The sequence below is a fragment of the Tetrao urogallus genome, assembly GCF_951394365.1.
Source record: "Tetrao urogallus genome assembly, chromosome: 19".
NCBI lineage: Eukaryota > Metazoa > Chordata > Aves > Galliformes > Phasianidae > Tetrao > Tetrao urogallus.
In genome coordinates this window covers 6,191,234-6,207,483 of record NC_136832.1, presented here as the reverse complement: position 1 = coordinate 6,207,483, position 16,250 = coordinate 6,191,234, and the positions used below count along the sequence as shown (strand labels likewise).

General features: G+C 61.4%; 2 protein-coding genes across 2 annotated transcripts; both read left to right on the top strand.

Moving 5' to 3' along the window:
* Positions 1 to 1,329: 1,329 nt before the first annotated feature.
* FIBCD1 (fibrinogen C domain containing 1) lies at positions 1,330 to 11,884 on the top strand (the record flags this gene model as incomplete). The annotated part of the gene is made up of 7 exons (XM_079544850.1): positions 1,330 to 1,401; positions 5,372 to 5,848; positions 6,618 to 6,777; positions 7,450 to 7,586; positions 10,672 to 10,768; positions 11,238 to 11,417; positions 11,625 to 11,884. The coding sequence occupies 7 exons, from the start codon at positions 1,330 to 1,332 to the stop codon at positions 11,882 to 11,884; spliced, it is 1,383 nt and encodes a 460-aa protein (XP_079400976.1).
* Positions 11,885 to 15,308: 3,424 nt separating this feature from the next.
* Positions 15,309 to 15,746, top strand: QRFP (pyroglutamylated RFamide peptide; the record flags this gene model as incomplete). The annotated part of the gene is made up of 1 exon (XM_079544724.1): positions 15,309 to 15,746. The coding sequence occupies exon 1, from the start codon at positions 15,330 to 15,332 to the stop codon at positions 15,744 to 15,746; it is 417 nt and encodes a 138-aa protein (XP_079400850.1). The 5' UTR covers positions 15,309 to 15,329.
* Positions 15,747 to 16,250: the final 504 nt, after the last annotated feature.

Sequence of the window (16,250 nt, the reverse complement as noted above, 5' to 3'; positions counted from 1 at the left end):
TGAATCACTCCTCCCCGCGCTGCCAGGCCGCGTGAAGCCAAGATACATTTCTTTTTAATGATAAGTTTTTATTGTTTGGAGTTCAGCTCAAGCAGCCCCCTGATGCCTGTGGCCTCACGCTGCCAGAACGGCACAGACTGCCACGGGTGGAATGAGTTGGACGGTCTCATCCGCGGGAAGGAGCTGGGCTGCTGGCCATCAGCATCACCCTGTATGTCCACACGGCATCACCAGAGCCAAAGCTGGGAGGTGCACCTGGCCAGCAGACAGCCAACGTTTGGTACCATGCGCACACCGCAGAGCTCCGTTCCCCTGTCCCCCTCCTGGAGGGTTCTCCAGTGGTTTCTTGGCAGATGAGGCTCCATCCTCCCCCCGCTGCTGCGCTCAGGATGCTCTCTGAACCTCTCAGCAGCTCCTGCCTGCAGGTCAGACATGCGGCGGATGAAAGATTTAAGGGAGGTGCCGCAAAGGGATGGGAAAGAAAAACCACATCCCAGCTCGGAGTGGTGACAGTAAATCAGGCGGGCGCTGCTCCTTTGGGCTGGAAACGGTGGGATTTGGGCAAAATGCCTCACTGGGTGGCAATGGTGGGCACACCCACATGGGGGGGGTCCTGCTGGTGCCCCTCCAGGACAGCACTGTGGGTTTTACCACCCATCGCTTTGGCTAGCCCTTAGCACTAAGGCCTGGGCTGATGTTTCCAATGTTTTCCAGCTGGGGGGGCCGATCCCAGAGCCCCCCTGCCCTGCCCAGATCCCTCCTGCCACTAAGGGCAAACCCACCCGAGGGACACAGTGGTGCTGAGCCCCCTGAACACAAAGTGCTGCCCCCAGGATTGTGGCCGTGGAGACGGGGTTAACGGCCACGACATACCCCCAGAACAACCCCAAATCGCCTTACCTGCTGCGGCTTCTCCAGCTATGCCGGCACATCTGGATCTGGAGTGGATCTGGAGTGAAACCGGAGCAAAATCGGAGTGATTCTGGAATGAATCCAGAGCGGATGGAGCTGCCGAGGATGGGATGGAGAGGGAGGGGGTGTTATGTCAACGGGGGGAGCCGACGAGGATTTCGGGGGGAGTTTGGGGGTGACGCTCACCTCACCCTCTGCCCCCTGCCCGCGGTCGGAGGGGGGGGGGAAGCGGGGCGGGCGGGGCTGGCGGGGAGGGAGGGAGGGCCCAGCCCCGCGTCCGTGCCCGTGTCCTCCTCCTCCTCCTCCTCTCCCTCCTTTCCCTCCGCCGCCGCCGCCGCCCGTTCCTCCCTCCCGGCGAGGAGTGCGGGGCGCGCCGGGGCGGGGGCTCGGGGACTTCGGGCCGAAGTTGGCGGCGCGATGGGGAACGAACGCTGGAAAACCATGGGAGGAGCCTCGCAACTTGAGGACGGGCAGCAGGAGAAACCGCAGGTACGGGCCGGGGGTCCCACGCTTGTCCCCCCCCCACCCCACTCTAACTTCCACCCGGGGGTGAGCGGCCCCCCCGGCACCGGCAGCATCCCTCGGGCGCCGCTCCGAGTCCCCGCCCGCTGCATCCCGCATCCCCCGGCTCCGTGTTGATTCCCGCATCTCCCTCCGGCGCAAGGGCTGAGCGCTGGGCTGGCAGCGGGTGAACGCTCACACCCGGCTCGGATGGACTGCCGCACATTTTAACTGCTTAAATCACCTCTTAGAGGGGATTGCGAGTCCTGGCCGCGCGCTGCAGCCTCAGCCAGCTGCCTTCCTTATCTCCTCCGCTTCCCAACCTGCCACAGCCAAACGCCGGCTGGGTTTTGGGCAGAGGCCGGCGTCGCGCTGGGGCAGCGGTGCGTGTGTCGGAGGCTTTAGCAGGGCGGCTGCACGTGTGCATCTCCTCCAGCCGGAGCCATTGGGGTGCGGGCGGCATCCGAACGTGGATCCGCGGCGCGCAGGCGGCAGGTAGGGGAGCGTGGCTGGGACGCGGAGCTGCCTCGCACCTGGTGGGGGGAGGAGGACAGGCACGGAGCGCGGGTGAGAGACGTGGGAACGGTGGGAGAAGGCGAAGGAGCTGCTCCCGACCGAGCCTGCGAGCTGAGGGATAGAATCTCCCTGTTTTCAGCTCCGTCTCCCGGCTACCATCTGCACCCCGCTGCTGAGGACAGGGGATCCCCAGCAGGAACGCGCTCATCCCCGTGTCCACCGTTTCGTTTTCCCTCTTCTCTTTGGTGAGGGAAGTGCATTCGGGGCTGGGCGTCGCAGCGCGGAGCTGCTTGTTCCTGCACGTCTTTGCAGAGGGAGCAGAGTTTGCTTCCAGCTCCCGGAGGCTCCAATGGAAGCCTGTCCCCGTGTGCGCTCTGCGCCGCGCCGCGCTGTGCTGTGCTGTAGGAGCTCTGGGGAGAGCAGGCGGAGGGATGCAGCTCGGCTGTGCCGCGTCCGTGCCTGGGAACGAGCAGAGGAGCTGGGACGGGTAGAGCTGGGCAGGAGAGCAGGTGGAGAGGAACTGGAACAGAGCTGCATCAGCCCAGCGGAGAAGGGGCAGAGCAGCTGGGATGCACAGTGAGCAAGCCGTGGGATGGACTGGCCCTTGTTGTCCTCTAGCTGGGCTCCTCTGGAGCCAGATGAACCTAGTAGGAGGGGGGGATGGCTGGGCTGCAGGGAGTGCAACCAGGGTCCTGCTTCATCCCTGGCTGGCACGCAGCTCGTGGAGAGAGCCCTGGGGCTGCCCCATCCCGTGCATGGAGCTATCCCAGCGGCCCTGCCGGGTTACAAAGAGCCGTGCCTTTGGCTGGAATAAAGGACACCTCCTCCTTGCAGAGCATCCCCACGGCTCGGCGCAGCCTCTCCCACCACCATTCTCCATTCTTGGTTCCAACTCTGCTCCACCCGCCCGGGGACAAGCAGCCTTCCTCTCTCTGGCTCTGCTCTGGCTCTCCATACTGGAGTTGCTGCTTCTGCACCCACATGGCTGCTCATGTTCCTGGGGGCCAAAGAGGATGGGATGTGTGGTGGGGTGATGATGGCACCCCCAGTCCCAGGATGCACAGAACCCGTGGGCAGCTCACACCACACAGCTCAGGTCCCTTGAGTGTAGGAACAGTGAGTAGGAGCAGCATCCTCGGTTCCAGCTCTGTCTCTGTGCTCTCTGTGCAAACAGAGATCTGGGCTTGGCCTCGGCAATAGGCAGCAGTTCTGCTCCCCAGCCTGGCACTGCTGCCAGCAGATGTCAGATCAGAGGCCACTAGAATTCCTGGCATCCTGAACCCAGTCAGGACTTGTGCTGGGTTTTGCACTGCTGCATCCCTCTCAGCCCCAGCACCCTGAGCAAGTTTGCAGGAAAAGCTCTGCTCACTCCTTGGGAAGAAGCAATGTGGGGACATTGGCCTGCTGGCAAAGAGAACAGCAGGGTTTGTCAGCAGAGGGATGACCTATGGCTGCTCAAAAGCAAGAAAATCTGTGAGCTCAAGGCCGTGCAATGGGCAGAAGAAAGCCCCAGAGCTCCAAGGAATGCGGTGCTGGCAGGGCTCCATGCTGGATGCTGGGCACAGTTTTGCTGAGCAGGGGGCAATGAGAGACCCCAGCCCCAGCTCAGAGTGCTCCAGGTGCTGCCGGAGGAGTTTCCCTCCTCTCCCACCGCAGGTTGCCAGGTAACACAACCCGCCAGCACAGCACTGGGGGACGGGGAAGGCTGTCACCACTCAGCATCTCACAGCTGCAGACAGGGGTGTGTGTTAGCAGAGGGGCCGTCCCCTCACTCCTGCACCCAGCAATGGCAGGAAGGTGACAATGTCGGGGCTGGAAGGCTGGAAACCAGCAGCGTTCCCTGCTTGGATCTCAAATTACTCGACGTTTCCCTCTTCCCAGCAGCCGTCCTGTCCTTCTGCATCTGTGCTCGCGGCGTCCCAGCTGTCCCCATAGGGCTGCCAGTGATATGCGTCTCTGCTTCCTTCTCCCACTGCCCCATCCTGTGGGGAGGGCTGCCCTGGGGCTGAGCACCACGTGAAAAAAGGCAGAGCAGCCCTCGGGCTGTGCGGGGCAGCCGTTCCCCCCCCACCTCCCCGGCTGCCGCAGCCGTGGTCACCTTAATGCAAATGGTTGCGGGAGCGTGAATGAAGGGTGCTTGAAGGAAGGTGTCACTCCAGATAGATGTGCACGGGAGGGGACAGGGCTTGGGAAATCTTTGCAGATGCAGCAATTTTCTCCTCATTCCTGAAGAAAGTAGTCTTTGTCTCTCCAAATAGGCGGCTTTCTGGCAGCGCTGCAATTCCCTGTGACAGCTGCACCGGGGTCAGGGGAAAATCACCGCCCGTGTCCCGCAGGTGTGATGAGAGGGGCCGGAGCCGATGGGCGGGCGGCAGCTCACACCCTCCGTGCTGATGGCTTTGCAGGAATGGCACTCACTGCACCCTGAGCAGCTCCTGCAGGCTGAGCCTGGGAGCAGTCGCTCCTCCATTGGGTCACATTGGGATAGGATCATAGAGCAGGGAAAAGCCCCGCTGGGAGCAATCCCCATTGCTGCTCAGCGTGGCTCCAGCTTCCCCACACCTCTGGGAACATCCCTCTCTCTCCCTTTGCTTTCCCTGCTGTCCACACTGCGGGGCACAGCACGGGGATTCTCCCTTTCCCTCCCTGCATTCTCACATTCCCAGGGCAGTGGGGAGCCCACCTGCATCTCCTGGGGCTGGTGCTGCTCTCCCTGAGCTTTATGCCTTCAATAAAACATACAGATGGTCACATGCTGCTCTGCTCACCCTCTTCTTATTATTTCACACCCGTGGCTCCCAGGCGGCTTCAGCAGCTTTGCTGGCTGAGCTCACCCATGCCCTGTTGGAACCACAGGTTTCCCTGCTGTCCCCACGCTCCGTCCTGCAGCACTACGTCAGGGTGCAGTGTGACCTCCCTCATTGCCAGAGCTAGAGCAGAGGAGCAAACCTAGCCCATGCAGAATGTTACCCCCAAAACCCCACATCCTGACCTCTCCAGAGTCCCCTGGGCACAAGGTTTATGTTCTGGCATAGTTTTTGGGTCTGCCCCAAATGAGGGCATGAAGACAAAGCCACCCTCCAGGCTCCACGCAGGGACTAAAGCACTTTGCTTTTGTGATGGGCATCTCTGCTTCCACTTCTCTTTGCTCCATCCTGCGGGCAGAAGTCCTTGGGGGGTGGGCTTCACTTCTCCATCCCATTGCCACGGCTGATCCCAGTCCCTGTGAGAGTCTGAACCCATCTCATGGTGGAAGGGCTCTGGGGTGGGTCTGTCTGGATGGGTCCTAATGGCCCCTCATGGCGATGGGTCCATCTGGAAGGGTCCCGGTGGCACCTCGTGGTGATGAGTCCATGTAGACAGGTCCCAGTGGCACCTTGAATGGGTTCTGATGGCCCCTCATGGTGATGGGTCCCGACATCCCCTCTCTCTGTGTCCCCAGAGGATGAGCTGTGGCTACGTGCTGTGCACCGTCCTGCTCTCGGTGGCCGTCCTCTTGGCAGTGACAGTGACAGGGGCCATCCTCTTCATGAACCACTACCACACACCCGTCACCGAGCCTCCGCCAGTCATCAGCACCAACCCCGAGGAGGCCAACGCGTTGGTGACCATCGAGAAAGCCGACAGCTCCCGCATCAACATCTTCATAGATCCCAACTGCCCCGACCCGGCGGGCAGCGTCGGGCGCCTGGAGGGGCTGCAGGGCTCCCTGCTGCGCGCCCTCGCCGAGCACGATGCTGAGACCAAGGCCACCAAGGGCCAGCAGAAGGCCCTGCTGCTTGGTGTGGCCGACGAGGTGGCCAAGCTGGTGACGCACGCAGCGCAACTGCGAGCTGACTGCGATGGCCTCAAGAAGGGGCACAGTGCTATGGGGCAGGAGCTCAGCGCCCTGCAGAGCGAGCAGGGCAGGCTCATCCAGGTGGGTGTCCTCGTGTCCCCATGGCATGGATCCTGTTCTTTATGCAGGGAAAAGCTGTGGTTGAGGGTTGGTGGGGTTTGGAGCTAGAACAAGTTCAGCTCCATGCCCAAGGGCTGGGGGGTAGCTGTTTGGGGTGTCTGTGCCCTAGACCACACGGTGGGGGATGTCCCTTCCCTGCTCAACCTGGAACCCTGCTCACAAATAACTCCTCTGCCTCGTTCACCACCCCAAACCCAGCAAAACCTTACCAGGGTAAGCCGGGGAGGTTCTGTTGGGCATCACAGTGAGATCCAGAGCATGGCTGGATGCTGAGCTCCGCGCCGTCCCTTCTCCACTCCACTCCCAGCACCACTGCTCTGCTCCCGCCTGCCCTCACCTCACAGAGCTCTCCCAGCCGGGTCACCTCGGGGGAAGGCAGAGCCTCAGGACGCAGCTCCTCCCAAAGTCCCCATGTCCCGGCTGCTCCTTGTCCCCAGCTGCCCGCAGGCTGAGCTCAGGAGCTCTCGCTCCCAATGCAGTGATGCATTGGACATCATCTGGGAGCAGACCCGGGGGAAAAACATCACCCAAAATACCGTGTGGGCTCTGCCACGGTCCTGTGTCCCCACCTCGTATCCTGGCTGGGAAAGTTGCTCCTACAGCTGTTTGAAAATTGTGGGAGCGGGCAGAGCATGCATGGGGATGGATTTGCCACTTCCTTGGAGACACGAGGGTCTGAAGTTCCATTTAACCCCAACCCATCACCCCATCGCATGTCCCCCTCCTGCAGCTCCTCTCAGAGAGCCAGACCAACATGGCCCGGCTGGTGAGCTCAGTCAGTGATGTGCTGGACACGCTGCAGAAGGAGCGTGGCGGCGTCCGGCCCCGGCTCAAGGCTGACCTGCAGCGAGCCCCAGCACGGGGAGCACGGCCTCGTGGCTGCTCCAATGGTGAGAGATGAAACCCCGGCCCTGGGGAGGGTGTGCCATGGGGAGGGATGAGCCATAGGGCATCTCCCAGCTCTCTACCTGCCAAAAGGGGAGGGAGAAGGCAGTTGGGATGGGGAAAGCAGCCTGCAAAGACAATGGATATGGTAGAGGGAGAAGAGGCAGGAGGGAGATGTGCCCACAAAATGGGACTCTCGCCATGCAGCCCCCAGCGCCCCATCAAACGGCCCATGCAGCCACCACAAAATCCACATTACTTCTGCTTGCTCCCAGCATCCATGAAGGAGAAGCAAAGCCAGAAGTGACCCTTCTCCTCTATTTGGGTGCAAGCACTGCGGGCACACTGTGCAGCACCGGGAGCAGTCGCATTCATCATTGCTGCGCTGAGATGGGGCTGAGTAAGCTGCCCTGGAGCCACCAGCACTGTGCCCATGGCCACCTCCAGCCATCAGCCCCCTGCTCTGCTGGGGTCCATCCTGCCCCGACCACCCCACAGGGACATGGGGACGGTCCCTGCGTCCCTCCCAGCACCACTCAACCCAATCCCTGGAGGAAAAGGGAGGGAAAGAGCAAAGCAGCGAGGTTGGGAGCCTGAAGAAATGGCAAGCCTTGAAATTAGATCATTAATTAACCAGCCTTCCTCTCATCCCACCCCATCCCTGTGTCATGCTGCAGGCTCCCGGCCCCGGGACTGCTTTGACATCTATGTGAGCGGACAGCAAGAGGATGGGATTTACTCCATCTTCCCCACACATTACCCCTCGGGCTTCCAGGTCTACTGCGACATGACGACCGACGGGGGCGGCTGGACGGTGAGCGATGTCCCCAGGCTGGGATATGGGGGCTGTGGGTGGGAGATGTCACTCGATGTGTCATGGGGATGGGGCTTGGCTGCAAGCAGGGACCTGGCGAGGGTTCAGCAAGCTGGAGCTTGGGGTTGGGCTGTTGGGTTGTGCCATGGTTGGAACTCGTATTTCATGGCAATGGGGACAAAGGGACCCCTACAGCACAGAGCCAGGTGCTGGTCTGGGGCCATTGACACCCCCTGGCCTCCATCACACCCAACATCCCTCAGCCCCAACACAGAGGGCACGACTGAGTGGTGACCATCTCTTTCCTCCCCTTTTTATGGAAGCACAAAGAAAAGCTCCGTGCACTCACACCCTCCCCCCCCCCATAGCATCACCCACCCCAGCTCATTTGTGCACCACTAACGAAGGGGTGCCCGGGGGCACCTCTGCTGCTGTGCTGATTAACTCTCCCTGTCCGTTTCGCTTTGTGCCATGGCTGCGACAGCCCCGTAATCACAGTAATGCAGCAGAGGGCGACAGGGGGATGCAGCCACCCCCCACGTTCCATTGAGTGCCCCCAGCCTGGGGGATGTTGAGCACAAAGCAGAGACCCCAGGGTGGTGAACAGGGGTGGCAGGCGGCCTCTCCATGAGGACATGGCCCAGCACCCCTCCAGCTGGGCGCTCTAGGAAATAAATCCTCACGATCTGCTTCCCTTAAGCAGCTTTGAGTGGTGCCAGGAGGCAGCTTAGCCCCCCTTTCCCCTCCCCCCCATTGCCTTCCAGGGGCTGATGAGCCTTCAGCCTCGCTCTACCCAGAGCCCACCCAAGCAGACCTGAACATTGGGTTCACACTGGGGAAACCGAGGCACAGCACAGCAACCCCACATCCTGGGGGTCAGAGAGGACAAAGAGGGGACACTACAGTTCCCAGGGTGTCCTTGCAAATCCCATGCACTGCCTCCCCCAGCCACACACTCAGGAGCTGCCTGAAGAGCAGCCCAAGGTGATTAGCCAGACACTCAGAGGTTTATTTAAAGCTGCTGCAGCTGGGAAGGCTCCAGCGGGGCCAGAAGGGTGCAAAGGGAGCAAATGCACACCGTGAGCTCCAGCCTTGATGGGGGTCAAAGGACCAAAGCCTATGATTGCATCCCAGCATTATGGGTCAGAGCATCCGGCACTCTGCCATCCCCTGCCCCATGGCACGGCCCAACCCGGCTCCCAGACGTCCCCATGGGCTGTGGGGTGGGGGGCTCACCCATCCGTGGTGCTGGTGCACATCGGGCCCCACTGGCTCCAGGTAAAGATGCTGTGGTACAGAGCCTGGGAAATTTCCCTCCCCTCCTCCTCTGGAGCCGTACTTCTGACATTTGGGCTTATTTGCATGTGGGGAGGTGGGTGGAAGCAGCTGAATCCATTTGGGCTCGGGAGCTGCTGAGCTAAGCCTTCAGCTGCAAGAGCTGTGGCAGGAGATGGGGTCCATCCCCAGCTGCAGGGCCACCCATCACCCATCCCCAGGCAGCTCTCTGCTCCCAGCACACGGGAGCATCTGCATCGCCTCTGCGCTGCCGTTAATTGCACCTCACCCGGGGCTGACCGCCTCGTAGCACGGGGCAGCACGCTGATCTTCCCCCCCCCCCCCCCCCCCCCCGGCGCTTTATTAAAGCAATAACGGTGTGACGGAGGGCGGCAGCACGGCCTTCCCATCGCCTGAGGACGCTGCTTCGTGTGCCGGGCTCTTTGCAAACTCTCTGCGCTGTTTCATCACTGCCAGGCTGCGCCTCAGCATCTCCGCCCCGCGAGGAGCGGTGCGCTGGGGACGCTGACCCCAAAGGAAGGTGGCACTCCTCCTTTTTTTTCTTCATTTTGTCCACTTTCCCGGTTCTGTGCCTTCCCAGTGCCTCCTGCCCCGCTCTGCTGAGCAGCCAGGCAGCGAGCCGGGGCGATGAATATTTCAGCCTAAGCTTTAAAGCGGGGAAGGAAATCCTTTTTGCTTAAGAGGGGGCGATGCATATTTCATGAGGAGGGAAGGAACGGGCAGCCCGTGCTGTGAGCATAGCCGGCCCCGCTTCCCAGCTCCCCTCACCTGCAGCCCTGGCCCCACTTCCCCTCGCACGTCCCTCTGCGGACCCTCAGAACCCGCTCACCAAAACCCATCGCTTCCCTTCCCCGTCCCCAATGTGACGCACGAGGAGAGACCGCACACAAACTCGGGGTGCAGCTTTCCCAGCGCAGGGTGCGGGGTTCTGTGGGACTCCTGCAGCCAAATGTGGGGACCGTGGGGCACGCGGGGTCCCTGCGGTGCCGATCCCAGCCCAAAGCTGCCGACAGCTCGGTAATCGCCGCTCCGCGCCGGGGCTCGGCTAATGAAGATGTGTCCCGTGCGCTTTCCCGAGCAATTGGCCTATTTACAACCTCGAGTCAAAGCCGATTAAATGAGAGAGCCTCAGCATCACCGCTGCTGCCTTCCCTGCGCGGCACGGCGTGGGGAGATCAGCTCGGGGCTCCCAGCCAGCCCCGCCGCCCCCTCACCCACCGAAAGCCCCTTTAAATGGGCTTAGCAGCAGCTTCTCAAGCGCTCAGTGCAGGGATTAAAATTAAGGCTCTAATTCTAGAAGGTAAGTACAGCAGGATCGGCGCTGGACCCGCGCCCGGCCCCATCACACCCGGCCCCAAAGCAGCCGGGCGCTGGGTGTCTCACGGGTGGGCAATGGGGAAAAAAAACGCATATGGGTGCTTCCAAGGGCAGGGGCAGCTCGGGGAGGTGGCCCAGCACACAGCGCTGCCTCCCTGCCGGCTCTGAGCATCGCAGCCGTAGGAGCGCAGCGCTCCGGGGCCATCTCGCCGGCTCCGTTCTCTTCCAGGCAGGCTGGAGCGGCCAAGTTTAATGCAATTAATCCAGGGCTGGAAGCTTAATTACGTTCGAATGGTCAGGCGGGGAGCAGCGTTTTCTGGATCGTTGTCAATAAATCAAACTCCAAACTAAAGATAAAAGAGGACGAAACATACAGGGCGTGAGATGCTGATGAACAAAGCGAGGGGGAAGGGGAGGAGAGAACAGCTGGGTTGAGCCCGGAGCTGCCCTGCCTTCCCCTCTGTCTTCCCAGGTGTTCCAGCGACGGGAGGACGGCTCTGTGAACTTCTTCCGTGGTTGGGAAGCCTACCGGGACGGCTTTGGGAAGCTGACAGGAGAGCACTGGTTAGGTGCGTGGGGTGTCCTTTGCAAACAAGTGAACCAATGCACTCCAATGGTCAAACCAAGGCACCCTGATGGCCAAGCCAACGCACACAGTGGCCAAAACAGTGCACCCAATGGCTGAGCCAAGGCACCCAATGGCTGAGCCAAGGCACCCAATGGCTGAGCCAAGGCACCCGGTGGTTGGGCCAGCACACCCAAATAGCCAAAGCAATGCACCCAATGGCCAGAACAGTGCACCCAGTGACTGAACCAATGCACCCCAAGGGCTGAGCCAGTAGCCGTGTCTTGCATGCCGTGACCAGGCAGCCACAGGGAGTTCAGGGCAACTGCAAGGGTCATCGGTAGGCAGGCGAGCGGTGCTGCCATTTGCCCATGGGCTGCACACATGTCCTTGGCCAAGGCAGCGAGGGCTGGAAGTGGGGATCAGTGCATCCCAGGGACCCCCCTGTGCCCTACTCACCCCACTCCATGTAGGGCTGAAGCGGATCCACGTGCTGACGGTGCAGGGCAGCTACGAGCTGCGCGTTGACCTGGAGGACTTCGACAACGGCACAGCCTTCGCACACTACGGCAGCTTTGGTGTGGGGCTCTTCTCTGTTGACCCCGAGGAGGACGGGTACCCCATCTCCATCGCCGACTACTCAGGGACAGCAGGTAGGGCCCCTCAGGGGACCAAATCCCATCCCCGGAGCATCCACTGAGAGCTGGAAGCTGGAGGGTGGCTGTGGTTGAGTAGTGATGAGACCGAGCGCCCTGTAAGGCACCAAGAAGCTCCATTGAGGTGCACGGGGCTTTGGAAGCCACCCCAAGGGCAGGGATAGGGGTGGGGAGGGCCCTTCACGGCTCCTTTACCTGTGGCAGGAGATTCCTTCCTGAAGCACAACGGGATGAAGTTCACCACCAAGGACCTGGATAACGACCACTCAGAGAACAACTGCGCGGCGTTCTACCACGGCGCCTGGTGGTACCGCAACTGCCACACCTCCAACCTCAACGGGCAGTACCTCAAGGGCCACCACAGCTCCTACGCCGATGGCATCGAGTGGTCGTCCTGGACCGGCTGGCAGTACTCCCTCAAGTTCACTGAGATGAAGATCCGGCCCGTCCGGGAGGAGAATTAGCGGATGGACCGAGCCCCTCCCTGACCCCTGCCCTTCCCACTGCCCCATGGTTCCTCTCTTCCTGGTGCACCCCATGCCACCATCCTGCCCTGGGGTCCTGTGGGAGCATCTCTCCTCCGGGGACGATGGCTTTGTCCTGACCCCATGCCCTCTGCTCCTCACTGGGATGGGCGTCCCCTCCCTGGGCCACACCGGATGCTCGTGGTGCAGTGGGGACTTGGGGAGCAGTGCACAAGGAGGGGAGGGGATGGAGAGGCTGGAGACCATTTCTGGGGCGCAGAGCCCCCACGGTGCTACTGAGAACAGGGAGGGCTCTGCTGGGTTGGTGCTCACACGAGTGCCAGTGGTTCCTTCTCTGCAAACATTCTCCTCTCTGTCTTCAGAGAGGGGAAGGGACACCTACAGACCTCACTGCCCCTGCTCGTGGAGCTGCACAGCACATGGGCACAGCGCTGCAGGGATGGATGCCCACAGCCAAGCATGGCACAAAGCTGTGCAGTGGCATCAGCAAAGCAGAGAGCAGGAGGAAAAGGAGGAAGCAGGGAAGGCACAACCCCCAGTACAGCTCTGCCTTCCCTGCACAGCTCCTGCCCCAGACACACGATGGGTTTTCACCATCCAGAAGCTGTGACCTTGCCCTCTGTTTCAGCAGCACCCCCACAGGGCCCCCTGCCCGGCAACCCACATTCATTTCCATCCCCGATGAGCCACGCTCCAGCTCTGGCTCTGCACCTGCAGATATTCAAAGCCTTTCGTTTCTTCAAATCCCATTAAGGTTTTGCAAAAAGCAGCCCTGAGTGGGGCTTAGCATCTGCAGGGCGCTGATAACGGGGCTGCATCCTCAGCCCACCAGGCACTGTGCTGCTGAGGGGTGCAGCGGCCCCGGCCCCATAGGAACGGGAAAGGCTCCTACAAGGACTTCAATGGGTGCTTTTGTCCAAAAACAACACCAATAAAGCTGGTGTGAGGGGAGGGGAAGCCGGGACCCCCTGCTCCTTTGCATCATTTCCTGCAGCACTGAGGATACAGCCCCACAACAGACCCCAACCCCATGGAGAACTATTGGAGCGCCCCGAGGAGGGGAGGACAGACCCAGAGCTGTGCTGTGCGGGGACCCAAAGCACAGTGAGATCAAAGGTTCATTCCTGCAGCCGCAGCTCTGCACTTCTCGACGTGCTCCTTTTTTTAAGCCTTCCCCTGCTCTCATTCCACACTGGATGAGCGCTTCCATCTGCAGGTGATTCTCCATCCCTCTGCCCCACGGGGACCGGGGACACACGATGCGCTGGGACCACCCTGAGCCAGAGACATTGCACTGCTCACATCCAACCAAATCCACTGGGGGGGCCCAACACCCCACAGAGGGCAGCAGCCCCCCAACTGCACCCCAAGGGTCTGCAGGGCCGTGCCCACCTTTGCTGTTTGATGTCGGTGGGTTCATATAGCTGGTTCATATAGCATTTGCCTTCGGGAGGAACGACCCAGAGCCCATGTGTGGGGTCCTTGCGGTCCTGAGCTCTGAATGGACAGGAATGGGGTGTTGTAGTGTGTTGGTAGCACTTCCCTGTGTCCTGCCCCTCCCACCCAGGACTCCCAAACGAGTTCGTTTCGCATTGCACGAGAGGTATTCCATACAGCCCGAGATGACGGATTTTCCAGGATGAGTGCTGGGAGTGCACATGGCACTCAGTAACCCCAGGCTGGGATGAACCCACTCCCAGTGCCACCTCGCCAGGGTGGCCATGGGGACATCAGGGGACGGCACAGCTGCAGTCTGGTGCTGGGGACAGAAGGGGAGGCGTACGGCTCCAGGCCTGGAGCACAGCCATGTCCCTCCCCGCGGCCGTCGCATCGTGTTGCTGTGCCGTGAGGTCTCCATTGTGTGTGAGTGGTGTCCAGCGCTGTCCATGTGGACTTTCTGAACTCCTTAATAAAAGGAACTCATCGTTACTGGTGTGCTCTCCTCTATGGTCACAGCACAGGGACACCACCAGAAGGACAGCGGGAGCTGGCAGCCCTTTGGGGAACCCCATGGGGAACCCAAACCCAGGGGAAAGCCACAGTGTGCGGATGGGCACAGCGCTGAGTGGGGACCCAGCTCCTTTCAACCACTGCTCAGCCCCATCCCAAGATGTGGGAGGGGACAGCCAAGTGCCTGGCGCTGGAGACCGGCCGGTGGCTGTGAGCATTGGCCAGGTAGGGTGGGAAAAATAGGGCTTCTCTGTGTGGGGATGGGTCCTGAGTGGGTGTAGGAGTGCAGGAGCACCTGCAGGCTCTGCACACCCATCTGGACCTGCAACGACAGGCTCACATCGCGCTGCAGGTGGGAGCGCTCGTGTCCCCAACCGGCGTCACTGCCGCTGGCTCCAAGCCAAGAGCACCGGCTCCTGCTCAGCCTCTCCTCCAAACAAAGCCACAAATGAAGGTGGCTCATTAACCCTGTTGTAGTGGCTTGGCCAGCCCCATCCCCTCTGTCCCCCCACCTCCCTGCAGCAGCCCAGCCTCCGGCAGAAGGCAATTAGCACCCGCAGGTATTTAATGGCCAGCTCAGCCCGGATGCAGGCAGGGCAGCGCAGAGCTGGGCATCGCCCAAGGCAGAGAGGTGAGTGATGGGGACAGCAGAGACATCCCTGGGCTGCAGGAGTGGGAACACCCCAGGATGGGATGGGGTTGGAGCACGGCAAGGCGCTCCCTGTGTTTGGCTTTGTGCTGGGAGTGCCCAGGTCAGGGGCAAGGTGGGATGGAGGCACGGAAAGCAAAGCCCGTAGCAGGAGGGGAGCTGGGACCCACAGTGCTTTGGGCTCAGAGGGGTCTGCAGGAGAGCAGAGCACCCAGATGGGGGCAGGTACCCCATCCCCCAACACCAGCAGCGATTTTTAAGGCAGCATCTCCTGAAAAAAAAAAAAATAATAATAATAATAATAAATTAAAACTCCATTCTCCCTCTCTGAAGTTTTGCAGAGCTGCCCAAGGTCACCCAGGCACCGCTCAGCCCCATAAAGCAGAGCGATGGCTGCGAGCTCCTTCCCCTGCACGCATTAACGGGGCGCTGCGGGTGGCACCTGAGCGCTCAGAGCTGAGCACTGCTCAGGTGAACGCACTTAAGCCCTCCCTGCAGTGCTGCTAAGAGGAGCACGCGGCTGCAGCTCCCATCAGCTGCTCCCATCAGCCTGCCCCGCTAACAGCCCCGCGCAGCCAACCCGAACCGTGCCAGGCCTGGCAGTGGACCAGAGCAGGGACTGCAGGCTTGTAGAGAGGAAGAGAGAGGTCAGGAGGAGAAAAGATGCAGGGAGAGCAGCTCAGTGAGAGTTTGTAGGGGTGCCGGAGGGGTCTTCTGGCTTCTTTAAGGGTGCTGCAGCACATACATGGGTATCTGCCCCATAGCAATACTGGTACAGAGAGGGGATGCTCCACAGGAGGGATGCTCCACGGGAGGAAGCCCTTGATGCCCCCAAGGATGCTGAGCGCTTTGCCATCTCTCTCCCTCCCTGTGTCCCCCCAGATGAGAGCATCCTACTCGCTGTCCTGCTTCATCCTGCTCAGCCTGGGGGCCTGCTGCCCACCCCACGAGCCCCGACACCCCGAGGATGCGCTGGAGCCACGCTGGCGAGGAGCGGTGGCTGAGGCCGCGGGTCCCTGTGGGTGGGCAGCCCCGACGCGGCGGCGAAGCGAGGAGCTGGGCACGCTGCTGGGCATCGCCCGGGTGCTGCGGGGCTACGGGCAGCAGCACGGCGGGGGCCCACGGGGACGGCAGGAGGGCTCGGAGAAGCGCGGCGGTGGCGGCACGCTGGGGGACCTGGCTGAGGAACTCAATGGCTACAGCAGGAAGAAAGGTGGCTTCGCCTTCCGTTTCGGGAGGTGAGGGCTGCGGGGTGAGCTGCATCCCCACCGCTCCCGATGCCTCGCCGTGGAGCAAAGGAAGCTGCGGGGTGGCTGCCGGGGTGCCCTGGGGAGGGGAGGCACCGCGTTTGCTTTGCGCTCAGCCCTGCCCCACATCTCCCAGCCTCAGAGATGGAAGAAGAGGAGGGAGCCCTGCATCCCTTCCTTGGGGACACGGTGTGTTGGCCGGGTCCCGGAGCCGTGCGTGCCATGCTGGGACTGCAGTTGAAGATAGAGGGAGGTGCAGTGCAGGGGGTGATGCTGCAGTGACAGTCCCCGTGGGGACAGCCCAATCACGGCCGTGGGTGTGGAGCAGCGCTCTGCGCTCTCCTTCCTATTAATGAGAAGCCCCTCTGGCAGCAAATTCTGCTTAGTGTCACACTGCCACTTGCATGAGTGAGCTCCTACGTGCCAATCCAGACACGGCAGCGGGGCTGGAGAACATCTTACCCCTAAGACATCCACATGCGAGCACGCAAACCTGCCC